At 32.1% G+C, this 24,233-nt stretch overlaps 1 protein-coding gene and 1 non-coding gene across 2 annotated transcripts; both read left to right on the forward strand.

Moving 5' to 3' along the window:
• The first annotated feature begins 306 nt into the window (after window positions 1-306).
• Window positions 307-414, forward strand: LOC127741782 (small nucleolar RNA R71). Its single transcript, XR_008002987.1, has one exon. It is a non-coding gene; the product is annotated as a small nucleolar RNA R71 (small nucleolar RNA).
• A 9,681-nt stretch (window positions 415-10,095) lies between these two features.
• On the forward strand, window positions 10,096-12,712 carry LOC107465443 (transcription factor bHLH96-like). Its single transcript, XM_016084423.3, has 3 exons — window positions 10,096-10,657; window positions 11,057-11,500; window positions 12,076-12,712. The coding sequence occupies exons 1-3, from the start codon at window positions 10,301-10,303 to the stop codon at window positions 12,184-12,186; spliced, it is 912 nt and encodes a 303-aa protein (XP_015939909.1). The 5' UTR covers window positions 10,096-10,300; the 3' UTR covers window positions 12,187-12,712.
• The last annotated feature ends 11,521 nt before the right edge of the window (window positions 12,713-24,233 follow it).

Here is a 24,233-nt window from a genome sequence, read left to right on the forward strand (position 1 = left end):
TGCATTTTGCCATCCATTCAGACTTTGAGAAATCATGTTGACTTGCTGACTCAACATTTTGTTCTGAGCCAATATGGCATTCAGAGCATCAATTTCAAGAATTCCCTTCCTTTGAGGCGTCCCATTACTCACAGAATTCCTCTCAGAAGTATACATAAATTGGTTATTTGCAACCATGTCAATAAGTTCTTGAGCTTCTGCAGGCATTTTGTTTAGGTGAATGGATCCACCTGCAGAATGGTCCAATGACATCTTGGAGAACTCAGATAGACCATAATAGAATATATCTAGAATGGTCCACTCTGAAAGCATGTCAGAAGGACACCTTTTGGTCATCTGCTTGTATCTTTCCCATGCTTCATAGAGGGATTCACCATCTTTTTGTTTGAAAGTCTGAACATCCACTCTAAGCTTGCTCAGCTTTTGAGGAGGAAAGAACTTAGCCAAGAAGGCCGCGACCAGCTTATCCCATGAATCCAGGCTATCTTTAGGCTGTGAGTCCAACCATGTTCTAGCTTTGTCTCTCACAGCAAAAGGGAAAAGCATGAGCCTGTAGACTTCAGGATCTACTCCATTAGTCTTAACAGTCTCACAGATCTGCAAGAACTCAATTAAAAAATGGTAGGGATCTTCTGATGAAAGTCCATGGAACTTACAGTTCTGTTGCATTAGAGCAACCAGTTGAGGTTTCAGCTCAAAATTGTTTGCTCCAATGGTAGGGATTGAGATGCTTCTTCCATCAAACTTGGAAGTAGGTGTAGTTTAATCACCAAGCATCCTCCTTGCATTATTATTTTCGGCTGCCATCTCCTCTCCTTTTTCGAAAATTTCTGTAAGGTTGTCTCTAGATTGTTGTAATTTAGCTTCTCTTAGTTTCCTCTTCAGAGTCCTTTCAGGTTCAGGATCTGCTTCAACAAGAATATTCTTGTCCTTGCTCCTGCTCATAAGAAAAAGAAGGGAACAGAAAATAATAATAGGGATCCTCTTTACCACAGTAGAGAGATTCCTTTATGTTAGTAGAAGAAAAAGGGAATAGAAGAAGAAAAAGGTAAGAATCCAAACACAAGGGTGAAGATAGGTTCAGATTCTTGAGATGAAGAGAAGTGTTAGTAAATAAATAAATAAATAGAAGAAGATGAGAAGGAGAGAATTTGAAAATTAATTTTGAAAAAGGGTTAGTGATTTTCGAAAAGAAGAATTAAAATTAAAATTAAAATTTGAAACAATTTGTTAATTAAAAGAATTTCGAAAAAGAGGGAGGTAATTTTCGAAAATTAGAGAGCTTAAAATTAGTTAGGTGGTTTTGAAAAAGATAAAAAATAAACAAAAGTTAATTGGTTAGTTGAGAAAGATTTGAAAATCAATTTTGAAAAGATAAGAGGTTGGAAGATATTTTGAAATCAAATTTTTTAAAAAGATAAAATTTTGAAAAAGAATTGATAGAAAAGATATTTTGAAAAATAATTGATTTTTAAAATTAAAATTTGATTACTTGACTAACAAGAAACTAAAAGATATGATTCTAGAATTTAAAGATTGAACCTTTCTTAACAAGAAAGTAACAAACTTCAAATTTTTGAATCAATCACATTAGTTGTTAGCAAAGTTTTCGAAATTTTGAAATAAAGATAAGAAAAAGATTTTGAAAAAATATTTTTAAATATTTTCAAAAATTAATAAGAAAATGAAAAAGATTTGGTTTTCGAAAAAGATTTTGAAAAGATATGATTTTGAAAAGATAAGATTTTTAAATTTGAAAATTTGATTTGACTTTTGAGAAATAGTTAAGTTTTAAAAATTTTTGACTAAGTCAACTCAAATTTTCGAAATTTATGAGAGAAAAAAGGAAAGGATATTATTTTGATTTTTGAATTTTTAATTATGAGAGGAAAAACATAAAAATGACCCAAAGAACACTATGAATGTCAAGATGAACACCAAGAACACTTTGAAGATCATGATAAACATCAAGAACATATTTTTGAAAAAAATCTTGATGCAAAGAAAACATGCAAGACACCAAATTTAGAAATCTTTCATGTTTAGACACTATGAATGCAAAAATGCACATGATAAACATCATACAACACAAAACAAGAAAATTTAAAGATCAAACAAGAAGACTTACCAAGAACAACTTGAAGATCATGAAGAACACTATGAATGCATGAATTTTCGAAAAATGCAATAACAAGATGAATATGCAATTGACACCAAACTTAAAACATGACACATGACTCAAACAAGAATCACAAAATATCTTTGGTTTTTTTATTTTTTTTATTTTATGATTTTTTTGTATTTTCTTTTATTTTTTTCGAAAAACATATAGGAAAAAGAAAATAAGAATTTCAAAATTTTTAATAAGAATTCCAGGAATCTTTCAATGTTAGCCTAAAACTCCAATCCAAGGGTTGGACATGGCTTAATAGCCAGCCAGCTTTAGGATATAAATCAGGCATGCAATAATTAATACTTCATCCAACTCCATATACATGCCTTTTGTGTTGACATGTGGAAGCCTCAATCCAAAAGAATTCGGATATGGCTCTACAGCTAGCCAGGATTCAACATGTTACCATGAAACTCTAGAATTCATTCTTAAAAATTTAGAATAATTTTCGAAAACAGGTGATAAATTTTTTTGAAAGATTTTTGAAATTTTTTTTTGAAAATAAAATAAAAAGAAAATTACCTAATCTGAGCAACAAGATGAACCGTTAGTTGTCCAAACTCGAACAATCCCCGGCGATGGCGCCAAAAACTTGGTGCACGAAATTGTGATCATCAACAATGGCGCCAAAAACTTGGTAGCGCTCTCAAACGTGAATCACACTTTGTCACAACTCCGCAGAACTAACCAGCAAGTGCACTGGGTCGTCCAAGTAATAAACCTTACGTGAGTAAGGGTCGATCCCACGGAGATTGTTGGTATGAAGCAAGTTATGGTCATCTTGTAAATCTCAGTTAGGTGGATTCAAATGGTTATGGAGTTTTCGAAAAATAATAATAAATAAACATAAAATAACGATAGAAATACTTATGTAAATCTTTGGTAAGAATTTCAGATAAGTGTATGGAGATGTTGTGTTCCTTTTGGATCTCTGCAACATACTGCTTTCATACTTTCAATCCTTCTTACTCATTTCCATGGCAAGCTGTATGTAGGGCATCACCGTTGTCAATGGCTACATCCCATCTTCTCAGTGAAAAAGGTCCAAATGCTCTGTCATGGCACGACTAATCATCTGTCGGTTCTCGATCATGTCGGAATAGAATCTATTGATTCTTTTGCGTTTGTCATCACGCCCAACAATCACGAGTTTAAAGCTCGTCACAGTCATTCAATCCCTGAATTCTACTCGGAATACCACAGATAAGGTTTAGACTTTCCAAATTCTCATGAATGCCGCCATCAATTCTAGCTTATACCACGAAGATTCTGATTAAGGACTCCAAGAGATATGCCCCCGGTCTAAGGTAGAACGGAAGTGGTTGTCAATCACGCGTTCATAGGTGAGAATGATGATGAGTGTCACGGATCATCACATTCGTCATGATGAAGTGCAACGAATATCTTAGAACAGGAATAAACTGAATTGAATAGAAAATAGTAGTAATTACATTGAAACTCGAGGTACAGCAGAGCTCCACACCCTTAATCTATGGTGTGCAGAAACTCTACCGTTGAAAATACATAAGTAATGGTCCAGGCATGGCCGAATGGCCAGCCCCCATGAATGTGATCAAAGGATCATCAGGTAATCCAAAAATAATCCAAAGATGTCTAATACAATAGTAAAATGTCCTATTTATACTAGACTAGCTACTAGGGTTTACAGAAGTAAGTAATTGATGCAGAAATTCACTTTCAGGGCCCACTTGGTGTGTGCTTGGGCTGAGCTTGAGCTTTACACGTGAAAAGGCTTCTTTTGGAGTTGAACGCCAAGTTGTAACGTGTTTTTGGCGTTCAACTCTGGTTCGTGACGTGTTTCTAGCGTTTGACTCCAGAATGCAACATGGAACTAGCGTTGAGCGCCGGTTTGTGTCATCTAATATCGAATAAAGTATAGACTATTATATATTGGTGAAAAGTTCTAGATGTCTAATTTCCAACGCCGTTGAGAGCACACCATTTAAATTTCTGTAGCTCCAGAAAATCCATTTCGAGTGCAGGGAGGTCAGAATCCAACAGCATCAGTAGTCATTTGTCAGCCTTCTTATCAGAGTTTTGCTCAGGTCCCTCAATTTCAGCCAGAAAATACCTGAAATCACAGAAAAATATACAAACTCATAGTAAAGTCCAGAAATATGAATTTAGCATAAAAACTAATGAAAACATCCTTAAAAGTAGCTAGATCCTACTAAAAATTACCTAAAAATAATGTCAAAAAGCGTATAAATTATCCGCTCATCACTAAACCATACCTTGGTCGATTTCTCCCTAAGCTCAAACACCTCAATTCAAGCCTCTAAAATTCCAAATCAAGTGTTATAGGTTCCAGCCACCAAAAGTTCCAATTCAAGTATAGCACTTCGCCAATTTGACTTCAATTTCACATATATACAACCTAATGTTATATAATTAATTCCATATACATAAAAATCTTCAATACCCTAATCTCATAAAATTGATAAATTAGAAGGAAAGTAATGATTCCTTACTTTACCCACGGATTCACTGGATAAAACCCAACAATTATCTACCACTAGAGTGTCCCTAAACCATCAAAATCACTAAAATCACTCAATACTCACACTGAAATGTGAATTCAGAAAAGGGGAAACAAACTGAATGTAAATTACAAAGTTTCTTACCATTTTGTTTGGATAGAATTGAAGAGAACTTCGAGACAAACGTGTGACAACAAACGGCTCGTCAGTCGGAGCTCCAAACTTAGAGATTTGTGGAATTGAAGTTGTGATAAGGGTTAGGGTTCTAATATTCTTCCCTTGCCCCCATGTCAGCGTGAATGTGTTTAATGGGAGAGGAGAAAGCTGAGATAGTTTCTTATATATTGGATCATGGGCCCAGTTTGGGTTCAATCCAATCAGTTTGGTCCGTTCGGTTCAATTTTGAGCTAATTTTTTTAAAATTAGTGTCAAAATTTTTATTTTAATTAGCTCTATCTTATTAAATTATAAAATTTTATTTTCTATTTTTGGATTAATAATTAATTTATTAACTAATTATTTACTAATTTTATGGATTTTATAGCTAGATTATTTTGATTAAGCCATACTAATCAATTATGAGGTGTCTTAACCCTATAATAACAAAGAAGAATGTTAAAAGATCATTAAAATTTATTATTTTTAGTGATTAATTAGTTATCAATGTTTAAAAGTGTAAACTAATGTATATTATTGAATTACTAATTTAAATGAATTGAATTGATAGCAAAAAATAATGACTAAAAACAATAAATTCTAATAATCATCTAATATTTTTCAATAACAAATATGCCACTAAATTAGTCAATTATAATGTATCTTCAAATAAATTACAACTACTACAACCCTAAATAAAATTCTTTGATGTTTGAATTTGAATTGAACTTTCTTCGATTCTTCAATAACATAATATGTCACTAAAAGATATATACAAATAGAAAATAATTTTTAAAAAACTAAAATATGTTTTTAATTTGTTCCCATCAATTAATTTTAAAATGGAAAAAACAAAAATATAATTTCAAAATTATGATAATATGATATAATTTACAATAATATAGTGTCATTATGTTTTTCGCAATATGCGCAATAATGCTACGACCACTGTTTTGCAGACGGTGAAAAATTTGTAAAATATTTGGTGTCTCAACATAGTGTGAGCAAACAAAAAAATATTTATTTTGTTGTTGGCCATATTTTTTTTATGAGTAATGGGATGCAGGGCCCAAAAAACAAGAAAAAAATTAGACTACTACTAATTTTTTAAACTCAATACCACTTGCATCAGCAAAAAGGTGGTGAAACAAGTAAAGAGGAGCCTACTCGAAGAACTTAATTCCATAAACTTCTTTTTGACCCAGCTTGGCGAAAGCATCTGCGTAGAAATTGGCCATCCTGTAGATATGTCTTAATTCTACATTATCTATCTTTTCCAAAAGCTCCTTGATCGACCGAATGAGGGAAGAGCTACTATGGTTCTCTGGAGATGCCTTTTGAACCAGTGCTACGACACATCTAGAGTCTAATTCCACTACTAATTTTGCGATTCCTAACTCAGAAGCTAGCTTAATCCCAACATAGAAGTCTCATAGTTCAGCCATGTTTATGGTACAGGCTCTGATGTTCATAATAAACCAGCAATTGTGCGGCCAGCCCAATCCCTAATAATACCTCCGCAAGCGCCTCTGATATAGGATGAATGACTGGCCCATCTACATTTAATTTAGTCCATCTCCAATTTGGCGCCTCCCATTCGACAAGCTCCTCTCTGGTAAGATTTAGGAAGCTTCTACTATGCTCTTTTATGCTCAAAGTAATGCTATAATTTTCTACAATTTTTCTTATCATTTGGTGAAGTTGATTATTCGACAGAGTCTCGTCCTTAAAAATGAGATCATTTCTACACTTTCAGGCTATGTTGCATGCTGTGACAAAGATGATGGGCCACGAAGTCCTATAATGCTTTCAAGAGACCAAGGAAATGTTAGTACTGAGCTATTCCTAAAAGGATTGGGAGAAAAAAATTTTCATATGCATCTCTGTTTACTATGTTGATCCATGTTGTACGGATATAGGGGTGATCTCATAAGGTGTAGAGCACAGTCTCTTCTTTTGCGCAGCGTCTCGGACAGTCATTGTTGTCTGTGAGATTTCTGCTCTTCCTCCTGCTGTTGGTAAGTAAAACTTCATGGGTAAGGAAAGTTATTTTTCCAAAGCAATTTGTGTAACCTGTTATTATTCTCCTTGTTACTGAAAAGAGCTTCATTGGCTAATTTAATTGTAAACTTGCCATCTATTGCTGGAAGCCACCCACAGTATCTGCTCCAATATCAGGATTGGGGAATTTTAAAATTCTAACGTACTCTAGAACATTCTTAGGCAAAACCTGACTAATTTTTATCCAATTCTAAGTATTATAAGAACTAATATAATCACACATCCTTTTTCCAAGCGTTTTTTCATCGGGGTTAATGGTAGCTAAGTCTTTTAATTTGTGAATTTCTGGGATCCAATGGTCATCCCAAAAAGAAATATTTTTTTCGTCAACTATTCTCCAATTAGGATCTCTTGAAATTTTTTCCAAACCTTTGTTATTCTAATCCAAGCGTTTAAGCTACTAGTCTTCTTATGAACTTTGAATATGATGCTATCTCCTCTTGCATACTTTTCTCTCATCACCTAAACCCATAGGGAATTCCTTTTGTAGATTAAGCCCTAAGTAAGTTTCATAAGAAATAGTTGATTGGTCTCCTGCGCCCTTCGAATTCCCACTCCACCCTCATCCTTTGGTTTATAGATTTTCTCCCAACTTAAGAGATGGACCTTTCTATTTTCGATATTGTTCCATAGGAAGTTCCTATATAGTTTATCTATTCTAGCACAAACCGTCATAGGGATCTTCATAGTCTGCATGTAATAACTAGGAATGGTTGATAACACCAATTGAATAAGAGTGCATCTCCCTGCGAAAGATAGAGATTTCTTGTTCCAGCTAGATAACTTGGTTTGCATGTGATCAAGGATGAATTGAAAATGACGATGGTTACACTTCTACGTGATCAAGGGTACTCCTAGGTATTTTTTCAGATTAGCCGTCAAGGTCATTCCAAACTCCTAGTTTAGTTGCTGCCTAATATTATGATTAACATTTTTAGAGAAGTAGACACAAGGCTTATAGAAGCTGATTCTTTGTCTTGAGCTCTCATACAAAGTGTGTAAGGTCTCCTTAATCGTTCCACTTGTTCACTAGAAGCTTTAGAAAAGAGAACCAAATCGTCTGCAAAACAAAGATGAAATATTTTAGGTCTATTTCTAAAAATAGTTATTGGCTCCCATTTTTAATCAACAACTAATTTATTAATAAGGTGAAATAAATGCTTAATACAAAGAACAAAAAGATAAGGTGAAAGAGGGTCTTCTTATCTAATTCCTCTTGTTGGAGAAGTCTCATAGGGTAATCCATTCTAAAAGAGATTCATGGTGGATAAAAATGTAGTGGGCAATGGCATTAATGATTCCTTTTGAGATATCAACATCTTTTAGAGTATCCACCACAAAATTCCAGTTTAATCTGTCGTAGACCTTCTCTAGGTCGATCTTTATAGCCATGATTCCTTTTTCTTGATTTCTATTACACATGGTGTGAACTACCTCCTGAACCATTAGAATATTGTCTGCATCTATCTTATCAGGAATAAAACTAGATTGAGTGTTAAAAATAAGCACAGGCATATAATTTTTAAATTCAGAGACAATAATTTTAGTGATTACTTTGTAGCAAATATTATATTGATTAATAGTTCTAAAATAACTAACATTTTTAGGTATAAAAATTTTGGGAATAATTGTAATAAGGGCTTTGTTAACTTCATTAATATCTGTGAGTTGTTGAAAAATAGACTTCACCCAACTAAAAGAATTTTGCTAGAATACTATCACTCGTTCCATTCTCTGGGGCTTTCCAACTCCCCATATAAAAAATTACAACTTTAACTTCCTCTTGAGAGACCTCTTTTGAAATATCAGCATAATCTCTGCTAACAAACTTCGGAAAAAGATTGTAATTTGAATTCATAGGGTATAGGGTCTTGAAAAATCAACTCTCTCATCTCTTTAACTGCTTAATATCATCAATCTATTTTCCTAAATCATTTTTAAGGGCTATTATCGTATTTTTTTTTCTTCTACCATTTAGTATCTAATATTTTTATTGCCAAATTTAATGTTGCTTCTTGATAATCGTTGTCAATAGACTTCCTCTTGCACTGCAATGCTTTCATACTCCTGCGCCAGAGCTCCTTTTGGAGCTTATCAAGAAAAGGGATTCGAATTGAAGGAAGGCCTGTTGGTGAAATTTTTTCCAATTTTAATATTTCACCTATATCACCAATTTTGAGATATTTCACCATTTTTGTTTTTATATCTAAATTTTTTTCCTTTTTTCCCTCCCATTTTTATTGCTTTTTTTGTCTATAAATTCTATATTAAATGGCTATCTGAACAAAATTAATAAAAAAAATAAAGCATGAAGTAGAAACTTGAAAAGAAAAAGAAAATGAATTTAAGAGGATTACCACATAAAATAAATAAATCTATTTTTTTCTTTTAAAATATTATTAGTAATTAGTGATTAATGATCTCCACAACATACATACTCTATCAAATTTAGATTTAAAAATGTTATGTACCCTAAAATTAGTTATTAAAATCAGTCATCAATCATATATTTATATATATGTATATATATTATCCAAATTTTGAAAATTGAACTAATAATCAAATCGGTAGACCGAGAGGTTCAAAAATTTAAAAGTTCAACAGAAATTTAATTGGTATTGAACTGAATATAATAAAATAATATATTTATGTATAAATTATATAATTTTTTAGAAAAAATTAATTTTTGTGTTTTATTATTCTAAATCGATTAACCACTAAAATATCAGATCAATTTAAATTTTTTAAATTCAAAATTTAAAAAATTTTAAATTGATTAAGTAAACCTAATTAAAACCTATAAAAACCTTTTTCTTTTTTCTCACATTAATCTATCCACTTCTAACAATCACAAATTCGAAAAATATATAAAAGAACATCCATTTAATATGAAAAAGAAACATTCTAATACTTAGTAGAAGAAACATCCATATATATTAACTCATAAAAATTTTGAATTCATTCAAAGGTATTTGGCTAGATTTTGGCTAATATGCTTTTGGTTCCCTAGCTTTACTCATAGTTTTTAAATTAACATGTAATAAATACTTGTACAAAATATAATAATTATATGTATATATATTTTTTAACCTGTGTATTCAAATTATACTTGTTCTATATATTATATGTGTGTGGAAAAACTAACAAAATAGATTAAAAACTTGGTATGTTAGTAAACTGTTACTGAATAATTTGTGGAATGTAGAATTTGAAGAAATAAAATGATTAAATTTGAAACTGTATTATTCATAGTTGAGTATTTCACGTGCAAAGCAGTGTCCATTTTGGTACCTTATTAGCGTAGCTTGAAAGAGCTTTATATAAGGCGAAATACTCTTCCCAAAGAACTCAACACTTTCTTCTTCATTCTCTTCACAATCATCATAATCATTGTTACAGAGATCGACCGATGGCGCTAAAAGCAGTGGTGTATCCACAAAGCCAAGACCCATCATTTGGCTATGGAGTCAATTACAACAACTGCTACCGAAACTGGAGTAACAGCTACAATAATGAAGACCAAAGAGTAGAAACAACATACCCTGCAGAAATATGGAACAATAACAATACTACTTGTTCATCACCGCCATCAGTGTTGCCATCGTCGTGTCGTCCAAAGAGGCGAAGAGCGAAGAGCAGGAAGAACAAAGAGCAGATAGAGAACCAGAGAATGACTCACATTGCAGTGGAGCGCAACAGAAGGAAGCAGATGAATCACTATCTCTCCCTTCTCCGCTCTTTAATGCCGGACTCTTATGTTCAAAGGGTACTCTACTCCTCATTTCTTACATTTTTCAACACTACAGACACTTATTCAGATTCGTTACAACAAGTTTACATTTGAGTCCTCTTAGTTTTATCCTTGTTTTTTTTTTTTCTTTTACCATTTCAGACATAAAAAAAGATTGGTTAGATTGAATTAGTAGTGTTAAGTTTAACCAATTTATTTTAATACATTTTCTTTTTTTTTTATTTGATTTTTATTGTTTGAATAAGCTATTAAACCAACTTGATTAAACTTAGATACCAAAATAAATTGGTGAAGTAGCATGTTGGTTCTAATAACAGTACTCAAATGATAACAATTTAATAAGAACTCTTTTTATTATTGTTGGTTTTAATTATTTGTATGCGTATATGTGGGTGAATGTACTGAATAATCCAGGGGGATCAAGCTTCAATAATAGGAGGAGCTATTAACTTTGTTAAGGAGCTTGAACAGAAGCTGCAGTTTCTTGGAGCTACATATCAAGAAGGTGAAGATGGGAATAAGAAGAAGAAGAAGAACATGGCCTTTTGTGAATTCTTCACATTCCCACAGTACAGAAGAACAGCAACAGCAACAGCAACAACATCAAGCAGCAGTAGTAACAGTGAGAAATCATCATCATCAAGAACAGTGGCGGGAGAGGAGGAGTTGGGGGAAGTAGCTGCAGACATAGAAGTGACAATGGTGGAGAGCCATGCAAATGTGAAGATAAGGTCAAAGAAGAAGCCAAAGCAGCTGTTGAAGATGGTGTCTGCTTTGCACAACATGAGGCTTACAATCTTGCACCTTAATGTCACCACCACCATCAATCAACTTGTTCTCTACTCTCTCAGTCTTAAGGTAATTATTCATTTCTCTTCTTCTTTTTCTTCTTTTGTCTTATTACTTTCTTAGGAATCTTCAACAGTCTGCTTATAACTCCCTATATTTCTTCACAGAAAAGAAATAAACACAAAATATCTAAATGTTTTATTATTTTTTGGTTTTGTCTTCTACTCGATCAACATCTAGGTATTTTAAGATTTAAGATTAAAGTATATTTTTTTTATAGTTTATAATTTTTTTTAAAAAATAATCTTAATATCTAATTTTATTTAGTTTTGTTTTTAATATTCTAAATTTGTGTTAATGTTAATCTTTAGGAATAATTTTAATACAAATTAAAAACGTTAAAAAAATTAAATAAAGTTAAATATTATAAATATTTTTTTTTCAAAAAAAATACTTTAATTTAGTGTTAGAAAAACGTATTTACCTACTCTAAAAGGTGCTTATTCTCATACATAGTCAACCTATACAAAGAATATAGCGAAAAAGAGAGCAAAATATAATTTTAGCACCAAATATAACAATGCTCTACATTATGAATCTGTATAAGTATTGGCCAAAGTTTGAAAGTGAAAACGTTGTTGCAGGTGGAAGATGATTGCAAGTTGGGATCAGTGGATGATATTGCTGCAGCTGTATACCAGCTTATGAATAGCATTCAACAAGAGGCACCAATAATCTTAGCTTCAACTAATTAATAATAATAATAATAATAATAATAATAATAATAATAATTTAAGATCCAAGCATCAAGCCCTGTTAGCTTCATCACTAAATTTGGTTCTTAGATGGATCTCTCTTTTCCTTTTTCCCCTCTTTGAAGGTGTAACCAAAATTATTGCAAAGGCTATTCATCAATTTCTATTGATGGTGCCTTGATGTGGGGGCTCTTTAATTAGAAGTAGTTTAATTTAATTTGTATGTGTCTTTGTAGGCATAGGCCCTTTTGAACCTTTTTTTGTTTTAATATCAATTTCTCTTTCTCTGTCTTCTCTTTTTATCTATGGGGTACGAGTGGAGAACTTTGTGATACATATTTGTGCTTGATGCATATTTAGGTGCTTTGTCAATTCTACTTACCTTTCTTTCATAATGGGTAGGTCACATCTAATACCTATGAGCCAAGTTGTTATAAAGCACAAAATGGGAATTTTTCTCACAATAACATTAAATGAGTCACATGATAGTCTCTGAATTTTTTGCTATCATTGTGTCAAATACTAAGTCGTCCATGTATTGTTTTTCCATTTATTTGACTATTATCTTAATCTAACAAATGGATGATTATGACCAAATTAGTAAATTAAAACATTAACCCCACAAATATTGCTATTGCTTGATTCTTGCCTCCTCTTGATAATAAATAAATAAATAAACATCATCAATTCAACAGCATCTCTTACAATGTGAACAATAATACATAATAAATTTAAAGCGTAATTATTTAAATTATTTCCTAAAATTTTTAAAATTAGACATTTTAGTCCCTCAATTTTTGAAACACACAATAAAATCTCTCAAATTTAATTTCGATAAACAAATCAGTCATTAACCTTGTTTCTCCTTCAATGACAAACAAAAAATGATAATATAGAAGCATAGATTAGTACACATGGTAGTCACTTGTCCACGTGTGTAAACAAGACAAATTAATCCCTGGACTTAGGTTTAAAACTACGTCGTTTTGGAGAATACCCAAAATACAACATTTGACTCCCCTCTGTCTCTAGACTCTGTCCCCTCCCCGGTTGTCACCCTCTAAATCTCTCGTTGCATGAATTTGTTCTTTTTCTTTTTCTCGTGATTTTCTCATCCAACGGATTCTGAGTCGGATTTTAGTTCTGATCCACTTGTGTTGTACTTATCGAAAAAAAATTATAGGAAATAGTTATGGCAGAGAACACTGAACTTCAGAGACCATGGCCAACATGCTCTCCATCAGCATTCTCTGTTCTCTTTCTCTTTAGTTCTCTAACTCTGCCTACATCTATTTTTCTATCTCCTTCATCCAGATGTTGAAGACTCTCATGCCCGTCAACGTCTACTCTATCAGTGTTCTCTTCAAGAAAGAGAGTTTTAAGAACGGGACCATGGCCAACATGCTCTCCATTTCATTCGATGTCGCCATTGCTGCTTACCCGAGATCGAATTCGGCGCCTGAAAGGTTTTCCTACAACTTATGGCTATTGCGTTTGAGGCCACACGCCTTTTTCTTATCCAGATTTTGCTCAATTCAAAGGGAGTCTCGCTTAACCTTATCACCTCACTCTATTACATTGTGCCCTGCTGTCTTGTGTTCTTATCAATTTTGTGATTGATTATGGAGTACCCTTTTCTCAGGGATAATTTCAGTTTTTATCTAGATTTTGTCTTCTTTGCTCATCGAAAAGACTTTGGTTTTGACCATGAACGTTGCTGGAATGGTGAAGGACTAGCTACTAATTGCATTTTCATGGTCGATGATTAAGGATACCGTCACATAGGTGAATTCGATTGGGTATGGGTTGGCATTCTTGGGGGTTGGTGTTCTTGGTGGGAAAGGAGATAGGGGAATCATACACAGTTTTAGAACCTTATGTTTAGGGATTAATTTGCCTTATTTGCACATGTGGACAACTGGCTGTCATAAGTGTTAGTCTATGCCTCCATGTCAATATTTTTCATTTATTATTGACAGAGAACAAGACCAGGGACTAATTTTTCTATCGTAGTTAAACTTAGGAGAGTTTTTTGTGTATTTAATAAATTGAGAGACTAAAGTGTCCAATATTAAAAATCTTAGAGATTAATTTGGGCAATTATTCAAATTTAACAAGTTAGTCATTAAATTAATTAATATCATTATCATTATATTATTTTACAACAGATAGCATTTTGGCACCAAGAATGCTGACATGGATCATTATGCCACTAGTATACATACCTCTCTCTTCTTAACTTATTTTAGGAAAGTATATTCTTTAGTGCAACTAAAGGTTATTTACAATTTACCTCATCTATCAAATACCACCTTCAGTTGTATTCACTATTCCGAGTTCTAATTACATGGATATAAGAGTTCAACGAATGGGCAATGAACTCTATTTCATTGAAGGGTAGTTGGATCTACTCATATATTATGACCAACTTAATGAAATCTGGTTAAAGTTAGCTTTCTTAGGAGGAGCTTGATTTTTTATTGAACAATTGCTTCCAAGGATCTTTATAGGCCAAGTTCAAATTCTATTCCCTTTATTTATGCTTTCTATGTCTGGCAGAAAATCTTCGAAGTGAAGCTTATAATAAGATTGATTTTTTTCAATTTAAGTTTAATTTTCAAAGAATTATGTCAATATTGGAGATACAATTTTAAAGATTAGTAGTACTCTGTTTAAATTTTTTTCTTTTAAAATTTTAATAATTAAAATATTTTTATAACATATTGTGATTTTTTTCAAAAATTACTACTCTTCTGATGCGTTAATGTAATGTCATTGATGAAAATAAAGGTTAATTTAATTTTTTGGTGTGGTTATTTTATATTTTGCCGCATTACATAAATAACAAACGATGAAGCTTATTTAATTAGAGGATGGTGTGAATTTGCATAAATTCTAAATCTTTAAATTGATGACATTATTTTAATTGGTTGTTGTTTCGAAAATGATTCTAATCTATATCTGTTTAAGGTCTAAAATAGCTTATATATTATTTAAACAGTTTAGCTCTAATATTATCATTCGATTAAAGTAGTTTTAGAAAAATTTTAATTGTTACTTCAATTTATATATTACGATAATTATTTTTAGATATGTTATTTTTAAATCTTTTAATATGAATCTTTTTTCGGTTTATGAATTTATTTTTACTGGCTCCTAGTATAACTAAGGAAAAATCCAATATTTGAGTTAAGAAATATTGCTAATAGTAAATTGTACTTTTAAATTATTAATCTAACAAAAGTTAAATCCTAAAAAATACTATTAGTTGTACTAAAGAATTCTATTGACATTATAATAAAATATTATACAAAATAATTTAAGATATGACAGATATTTTAATCAATTATGTAAAGATATTGCAAAAAAATAATAAATAGTGACTTCATTTATGCATAATTTTAGATCATCAATACACAAAAACAATTCAATAAAATATTAATAGAAAGTAAGTTATGATTGTTTTTGCCTGATTTTCTTTAGTTACCAAACATTTTCGAAAACAAAATAATTACATGTATAAAATATTTTTAAGTTAATAGCTTTAATTAATGATTATAATAATAAATATATAATTATATTAATTATAAATCATTTTAATTATTAATTTAGCATTAATTAAAAGTTTGTTTTTCTATTTTAAAGCGGATTAAACCTGGCCTATACCTATTATTATTACTATTAAATGAATTCACAATTATAATTGACAACACTTTACATAATTATAATGCTTTGTATAACAATGTATTATTCTTATTATACTACTAGCTTAGTTGCATGAATGTATTATTATTTAAAAGAAAATTACCATATATTAATTAGATTATTCGCTAATCATGTATAATCAAAATTATTTGTTTTATTATACATTTTTAAAATAATAATTAAGTAGTCTAATTTTTTTATAACATACTATCAATTAGCATAAATATTAAATATGACATATTACATATAACTATTTTTATTAAAAAATAATTTTTTAAATAATATTTTTATTTTTGTAAAAAAAATTATCATGCATTTTAACAGGCTTCAGGCCAGGTCAGGCTGAATATCAGGCCAGGCCTAATATTTTATAAAGAGCCTATAACAGACTGCAAGCCAGGCTCAAGCCAATCAACTGTATAACAGGCCAGGCCTGTTAAAAGCAAAGCCTGGCCTGGCCTAACCTGTTTCCACCCCTAATATATATAATCATCACCTCTTAATATATAATAATACAAGCATGTATATAAGGAAATAAATATATTTTGATATATAAGGACATAATCCCGGATTAAATATATTAATGCAAAAATTACTATATTTAAGGAATAAAATAATAACATGTACACTGATATTAATTTAATAGCTACAATTTATATATATAATCATAATCAACATCTATTATAACATTATCATATAATAATAATTTATAAGAAAGTAATCATAGCTGCTTAATTAGAATAAAGTAAGCTATGGAATATATGTGAATTAAGCAGGAATATATGTGAATTAAATATATGCTAATGTATGTATAAAGAAATAATTATTGTGATTAACATATATTAATTCAATAATATTATTTTTTATTATAAAGTAGATCAATCATACACTACATAAAGTTATTGTTAATAAATAATGATATGAAAAGGAACCAATTATTTAAATAAAATTGTAATACCGAATTACACAGAACTTTATACTTAGTTGTAAAATAAAAATGGTGAGATATTACGACCTCTAAGATAAAATATATATGTAGATATAATTGAAAGAATGAGTAACTAAGAGCCTTGAAGAAAAGTTTAAACAAAAACCACAAAAAGAAAAGCGCATCAGTCACCTAAACGAATAACCAGATAAAAAGAAAGGGAAAAACATATGTACATAAAGAGTAGAATGCCAAAATATATAAAATATCAGGCTCCAGACTTGACCTGCGAAGTCAAGGCCGGCTGGATTATAAATACATATGTATATACAATCCCAAGAATATCCCAAAATAGAAAATCGACACCTGTTTCTCCAAGTCACCTCTAAGAGGGACAAACACCAAAATACATATAGAGGAGAATCTACATACATATATATAAAAAGCATAAATACAAAAATACAACATCTCAAAGACCAAACTTTGCTTGCATAGAAAACTCTAAACGCTCAGCGAGGTGCCTCCCGACTTGTATCTTAAAAACAACAATATATGTATAGAATGAGAACCGGGATTTTCAATATGGTAATGGTGCCAACGTAGGTAATATATAAGGTCCCAAGAAAGCCAGAGGCATCTCTAGAATTCTAACATTTAGAATTAAAATTAAAGGAACATATTAAACCAGAAATTAGGTAAATTATCTAAGGTATTCAAGTTTTAAGTCTAACTCTAACTCAACCCTTCACTTTCTGTCTCATCTAACCTTCTAAAACACCAATAGAACTACTCTCAATGTCACCTCTGCCAGTATGAGGGATCTCTTAGTTGCAAGGACATACAATACAAACAAGAAAAACACAAATATAGATAGCAAGTACAGCAGATAGGACAAATAGTAATTAATTACAGCTAAACAATTAGGCAAGCCTAAACAATATACACTCAAGTAAAACATTCAGTATGCATATGATGTATGCATGTCCTATGGCTGATGATATCATCTGTTGGTTATATAGCCAACCCGACATGTCCTGGTAGCTAACCCCGGACATTGTCTCTTTGTTACGCTCAATTATCTCAGCACATTTACTGACCATTAGAGGAAGAGTGCTCTGTCACCATCAGAGGGATTATGTGTCCTATCACCATTAGAGGGAATATGTACACTCTCACCATTTGCAACCAGAGAGAATTCATAGACATATTCATCTTTAATCATCCTCACCTCTCATTATCATAATTATTCTCGTCATACCTTAATCAAACTTATTCATCATCATCTCATAAGGTCATAGTCATCCTCTTCGAAATTTCTTCTCAATATCTACTTAACTTACTGAATATGTTCAACCTTATTTCAAAGCTTTAAAACTTGCTAACGGACCCTAAATAGGTATTATAAAGGTTTGAAAAACTTAGAAGAATGGTGGATAGCTCAAAAATAGTGAATTTTCATCAAAACAGTGGTTTTGAAGGTTTGAAGGCTTGTCGGGAAGGTAAAGCAGTCAAAATAAAACTTTTGTATAAAACAGGGCATCATGCGTATGCATCATGCATCCGTGTGCACGCACAACCCAAATTTCTTAATGTGTTCATACGTATCATATTGTGAGTATGCACGCACCAGATGACCTTCCCATGCCTATGCGTACGCATCAGGATGTGCGTACGCACAACTTGCAAATCCCCAGGGTGTGCGTACATATACCCCCCTCGTGTGTATGCACGAGGTTAACCACACACTCTAGTCCATGCGTATGCACGATAGCGTGCATACGGACGCACACTAGAATTCCTGGTTCTCTTCAACTTACCCAAATTCAGTTTTCTTGTACCTAACTTTCGACGTCTATAACTTCCCCTACAAAACTTCAATTTCCTCGATCTCTAAACCGATTTAAAGATCTTGAAATTATCTTCATTTTGAAATAAAATCCACTCAAATCCAAAATTTGATACTCAAGTTATGGACTCCCGAAGTTAGTTAAAAAATCAAATTAAGACCAAACCTCTATTTTTACCAAAACCTCAACTCAAACCAATGTTTCACACCCCAAAACTATACCAATTGTATTCAAAATAATCTCATATTCTTATCATCTCTACCACAAACTGCCAATACTCAATTTTATCACTTTTCATCCCAATGCTCAAATATCAAATAACACAATTTATTATATATCAAAATATCATCATTACTACTCATTGTCATCATCAATCATAACAATAATCAATAACCAGCATATTTTCATAACAAACTCAACATTTGCACCAAAATTTACTAAGCCTTAACAAGTTCACATATTACAACTTATCCTATGTTTAACTAGCCTAAGATTTCATGAGAACTTTAATAAATTGTTTGGTGGATTTTGTAGAGAATTTTAAGATGAACTCGTAGCCACAGACCGCTTGTCAATCGGAGCTCCGGACTGAAAGTTACGTGAAATTGAATTTTTGGAGCAAGGGTTTTATTCTTGTTTCATTTCCTTCCCCAAAACCAGCGTGTTTCACTTATCAAGAAGGGGAAGAAGAGCTGAAGCAGTTAAGGGAGGTTGAAATGGGTTGGGCCTTGGTGGCAATATGGGTGCGATTCGGTCCGTCGGCCTATTTTTGGGACAAAATCTTTAAAATTAGTGGCAAAATTTGTATTTTAATTTTTTTACATCTTCAAACTATAAAATTTAATTTCTTAATTTTTTTAAATAATAATTAATTTATTGACTAATTATTTATTAATTTCACGGGATTTACATCCCTATTATAAATTTTTTATTTTACAAATCAGCCATGCATAATTATAATGAGTTGTTCTCTAAAATAGAAGACATAAAGAGTTGTACTAACTTTGTAAACATAAGGATAGTGAATGGTGTAACTTATAATACTTTTAAGTATGTCTGCTTTGCTCTTGAATTGTTTTAAGATGATAAAGAGTTCATAGATGCTTTAAATGAAGTAGGTACATGGGCATCTGCATCATATGTGAAGAGGCTATTTATAATTTTACTGGTATCAAATAGTTTTTCTAGACCTGACTTTGTTTGAGAAGACTATTGGCCTCAAATTTTAGATGATATTCTGGATAAACGTCGAAGGATTTGAACATGAATGGTATAACCTTATTATCTTATTTTTGTATTTCATAACTTCAAAGTATATTTTATGGTTAGATATAGTTTGTTAAACTAACTTTTTTTTTAAATTGTGATAGATTAATGTTTGATGAGAAAATCAAGAATTTTGCATTGTCAGACACAGAAGAGATCATATATTCTTATGAAAGGAGTTTGAAAGAATATCCTCCAATGCTAATTCCTTCTTATAGTAACTACTCATTGTAGGATGGGAGACTAATAATGAGGAATTCATGTGTGACAAACTTCAATTAGATACCTTAACATCATAGATGTTGTGCATAGTCACTATGGAACAAAAAAAAAGCTTATGACACAATTATGAAGGTTGTGAACAAATCAGAGGGGGATTTTTTTTCCTTTATGGTCAAAGTGGTTGCGATAAAATGTTCATTTTCAGCTCGATATCATCCAAGTTAGGATAGAGGGTAAAATAGTGCTTAATGTGGCTTCCAGTAGAACAGTCTTGCTTCTCCTACCAAACGATATGACTACACACTCTATATTCAAAATACCTTTAATTGTAGATGAATATTGTACATGCAATATCTGATAGGGTTTGTCCCCTCCTAAATTGTTGATAAAGACAAATTTAATAATTTGGAATGAGGGTTATTATGAGGCATACATGAGATGTTTGAGAGATATTATAAGGCACACAGGAATTTCTAATGGCAAGCATCCATTCAAGAGAAGGCAGTTGTACTCGGTGAAAATTTTACACAAATATTGCCTATAATACATGCAGCCATAAATTCTTCATACCTTTAGGAGTCTCCTGAAGTTTTACGACTATCAAGGAACATAAGGCTAACTATTAGATGTGAAAATAGAAACCAACAAAAAATTAAAGAATTTAGTGATTGATTGTTAAAAGTTGGTGATGACCTACTAGAAGACACATTAGATGGAGAGTCAGTATTGAGATTGTTATAGATATGATAGTTCTATATCACTGCAAGAAATTTGCTTAGTATTATTAGATTTACCAGCGGAATAACGAATAAAATCTGTTGACAAATTTGTTACTGTCGGGTTTTGCGTCGGATATAATCTGACCATAAACTCCTCGCCGGTAACAAATTACTGGCGGATTTTAGCATAAAGGTTGAAAAAATCTCCTCATGGTTACCTCGGATAATATCTGACGATAACTTTGATGCCACGAGTTATGATTTTACACCACGTTACTGTCAAATTTATCTGATGGTACATCCAATTTTAACTTTATTTTTTCAAAATTAAATTGAATATATGTTACCGCGGATTTCTTTGACAAAAAATTTGATGGTAGCTTTAATTTTTTTTATTTTTTTCCCAAACTTGGTAAACTCCAATATTCAACAATTAATAGTCAAATCCTAATTAGTAAAAATAAGTAGTAATTTATCTAAAAACAATGATCTATATATACTGTGAAATATCAAGTGTACAGAATAAAAACACAAAGCAATAAAATGCTGTCAAACAAATAAAAACAAGTCCCTAATGACTATGGGTCCTGTCAGGCTCGATGCGACCTCTTGGCTTTGTCTTTACCACAACTACCCAACTAGACTTGCATGATCCCGTATAAGGCAAATAGTATACTTGCCATACATTTTGAGGTAGAATAAAAATATCGTAATGCCTATATTTCTTAGTCACATCTACTTCAGTGATATTGTAGTCCTTGTGCTTTGATGCCCCTAATTGTGTACTTGGATCATACCACTCACATTTAAATACACACATCTTGTATGTAGTGCGACAAAGATACTAACGAGCGGATATTTTATACGCTTTTTGGAATCATTTTCATATAGTTTTTGTTATACTTTGTTTAAGTTTTATTATATTTTCATAATTTTTAGTGCAAAATTCATATTTTTGGATTTTACTTTGAGTTGTTGTGTTTTATGACGATTTCATGTATTTTCTACCTAAAATTGAGGAGTTTTAGCAAAGTCTGATTCAGAGATAGAGAAAGGATTATAGATGCTGTCAGATTTTGACCTCCAAGCACCTGAAAGAGCATTTCTGGAGCTACAGAAGTCCAAATAGTGTGCTCTCAATGGATCTAAAAAGCTAACATCCAGGGCTTTCTAGAAATACATAATAGTTTATACTTTGCTTTAGAAATGAAGGCCCAAAACTGGCATTCAACGCCAGCCACCAACCTCATTCCTAGCGTCCAACGCCAAAAAGGGAGTAGCTGGCATCCAATGCCTATTCAGGAGTCCAAAGCTAGCATCCAACGCCCTAGAGGGAGTACCAACTCGTGGCTTCACTCAAGCTCAGCCCAACACTCACCAAGTGGGCCCAAAAGTGGATTTTCGCACTACAAGACTAGTTTATCTTATTTCTGTAATCCTTAGTTACTAGGTCATTATATATAGACAAGAGTTCAATCTTCTAGAGAGCCCTTGCCCACTCTACACGTTTTACATTTCTTTTGTACAGTATGAGTCACTAACCTCCTAGGTTAAGGTTAGGAGCTCTGCTGATTCTTATGGATTAATAATAACACTATTTTATTTTAATCTATGCTTGATTCCATTCTAAGATGTATCTTCGTTCTTCATCCTAATGAATTGGGAGCATAACTTGAGTAGGATCACCAAGGGCATAACTGCTAGAGCTTCACCACCATTCAAATTGGATGACCGCTGACCTAGCGTTTGATCTGAAGTAGCGGAGATTAATGACCGCTGACCCGACATCAATCATTTATAGCCTGCCATGAAATTGGAGTAGATGGTGAGAAAAGTTGATCCAAAAGGAAGAAGCATCTCCGAAGCCTGAACTGTTCTCTCATAATTGATTTCACACCTATCTAGGAACATTTTATTTATTTATCTGTTTTATGCGTTTTTCACAACAACTATCATCTTTTCTATCCACCTGACTAAGATCTATAAGGCAACCATTTCTTGCTCAAACCAACAATCTCCGTGGGATCGACCCTCACATACCTGAGGTATACTTTGATGACCAGGTGTACTTGCCGGTCTATCTATGTGAATATTACGGAGCCAATTTCGTGCACCAAATACTCTAATTGAATTATATGGTGCAACACACCATACCAATCAGAATAGCTACTGCCTGCATTATAAGAACCCGCGTTTTCATGTTAAAACCATTTTATAAAATAATTTTAGCGCCTGGAATAGATTCAAAATTTAGAAGTTTTAATTTGAAAATAAAAATGTGAAATTTGATTTTAGTAAATTTTTTTGAGTTGGAAAATGTACCTTTTCAAAAAGATTTTTGAAAAAATGCGTATTGGCGCTTAAGTTGGCAGTACCGGCTCTAGACTGTCCAGTACCGCGTATTTTGGAAAATAATATTTTGAAAAATTGATTTATTATTTTGAAAGAATAAAAATAATTTAGAATCGAAGACCGGACACTAATCTTAAAGGTTTTGGTCCAAAGTGGGCCAAAGGGACCTAAAACGCTAACGGGTTGGACCGGACCCAAACTGGGCCCAAGGTCCAACATATATAGGCTCATTTAATGAACATTTAATGAGCCCTTCCTTTCTATCTAAGTTTTTTTGGTAAGAAATTGAAGCTCACACCCGAGTTTTCTGCCCTAATTTTCTGCACAGTTTGAGTTTAGTTCTTGAGCAAGTTTTGTGGTTTTACTTGTTTGGGTGATCTCTAGTAGCAGGTAAATATTAGATTTTACCCCTAATCTTGTTGGGTAAGGTAAGGTTTCACTAAACCCTCTTGGTTTGGTTGTTTTATGGTTTCTAGGTTTTGATTTTGGTGATATATGCGTTGTTAGTTTGAGCCTTGGTGTTTGTTGGAGTTGGTTGAGGCTTTGGATCAAGCTTGGTGGCTTTGTTTTGATGTTAGGAACGTTTTGGGAATTGGCCAGGGTATGGTTTCGGTTTCCTTTATGTAATATGTAATGTTTCTGGACACTTAGGCTCGTTGACCTTAAGATAGGATTGGATATGGTTGATGTATGACCACTTATATGTGATTGATGTTTATCGTTGATGGTTGTTGGTGTTGAGAAATGTGATGATGAATAATTAATTTTTGTGGGTGAGAGTGATTGTGGAGAAGTATTTGTGTTAATAATGAATTATGATGTTGATTGATGTGGGTGAGTGTGTATGTTGATATTGGTAACATGAATGTTGATCTTGATAACCAATGTTTGAAGATGTGGGTTTTATGAGATTAATATGAGAAATTATAGTGGTTGATGTTGTTGTTGATTGAATATTATTATGAAATTTGATGAGGAATGTGTGAATATGTGTTTATGAGGGATTGA

The sequence above is a fragment of the Arachis duranensis genome, chromosome 9 (genome assembly GCF_000817695.3).
Source record: "Arachis duranensis cultivar V14167 chromosome 9, aradu.V14167.gnm2.J7QH, whole genome shotgun sequence".
NCBI classification, from domain to species: domain Eukaryota; kingdom Viridiplantae; phylum Streptophyta; class Magnoliopsida; order Fabales; family Fabaceae; genus Arachis; species Arachis duranensis.

Excerpts from the sequence above, each read along its gene's own strand:
- LOC107465443 (XM_016084423.3), top strand. The coding sequence starts at position 10,301 with ATGGCGCTAAAAGCAGTGGTGTATCCACAAAGCCAAGACCCATCATTT. Across the intron at positions 10,658-11,056 it reads CGGACTCTTATGTTCAAAGG|GGGGATCAAGCTTCAATAAT; the intron begins GTACTCTACTCC and ends TGAATAATCCAG. Across the intron at positions 11,501-12,075 it reads TCTACTCTCTCAGTCTTAAG|GTGGAAGATGATTGCAAGTT; the intron begins GTAATTATTCAT and ends ACGTTGTTGCAG.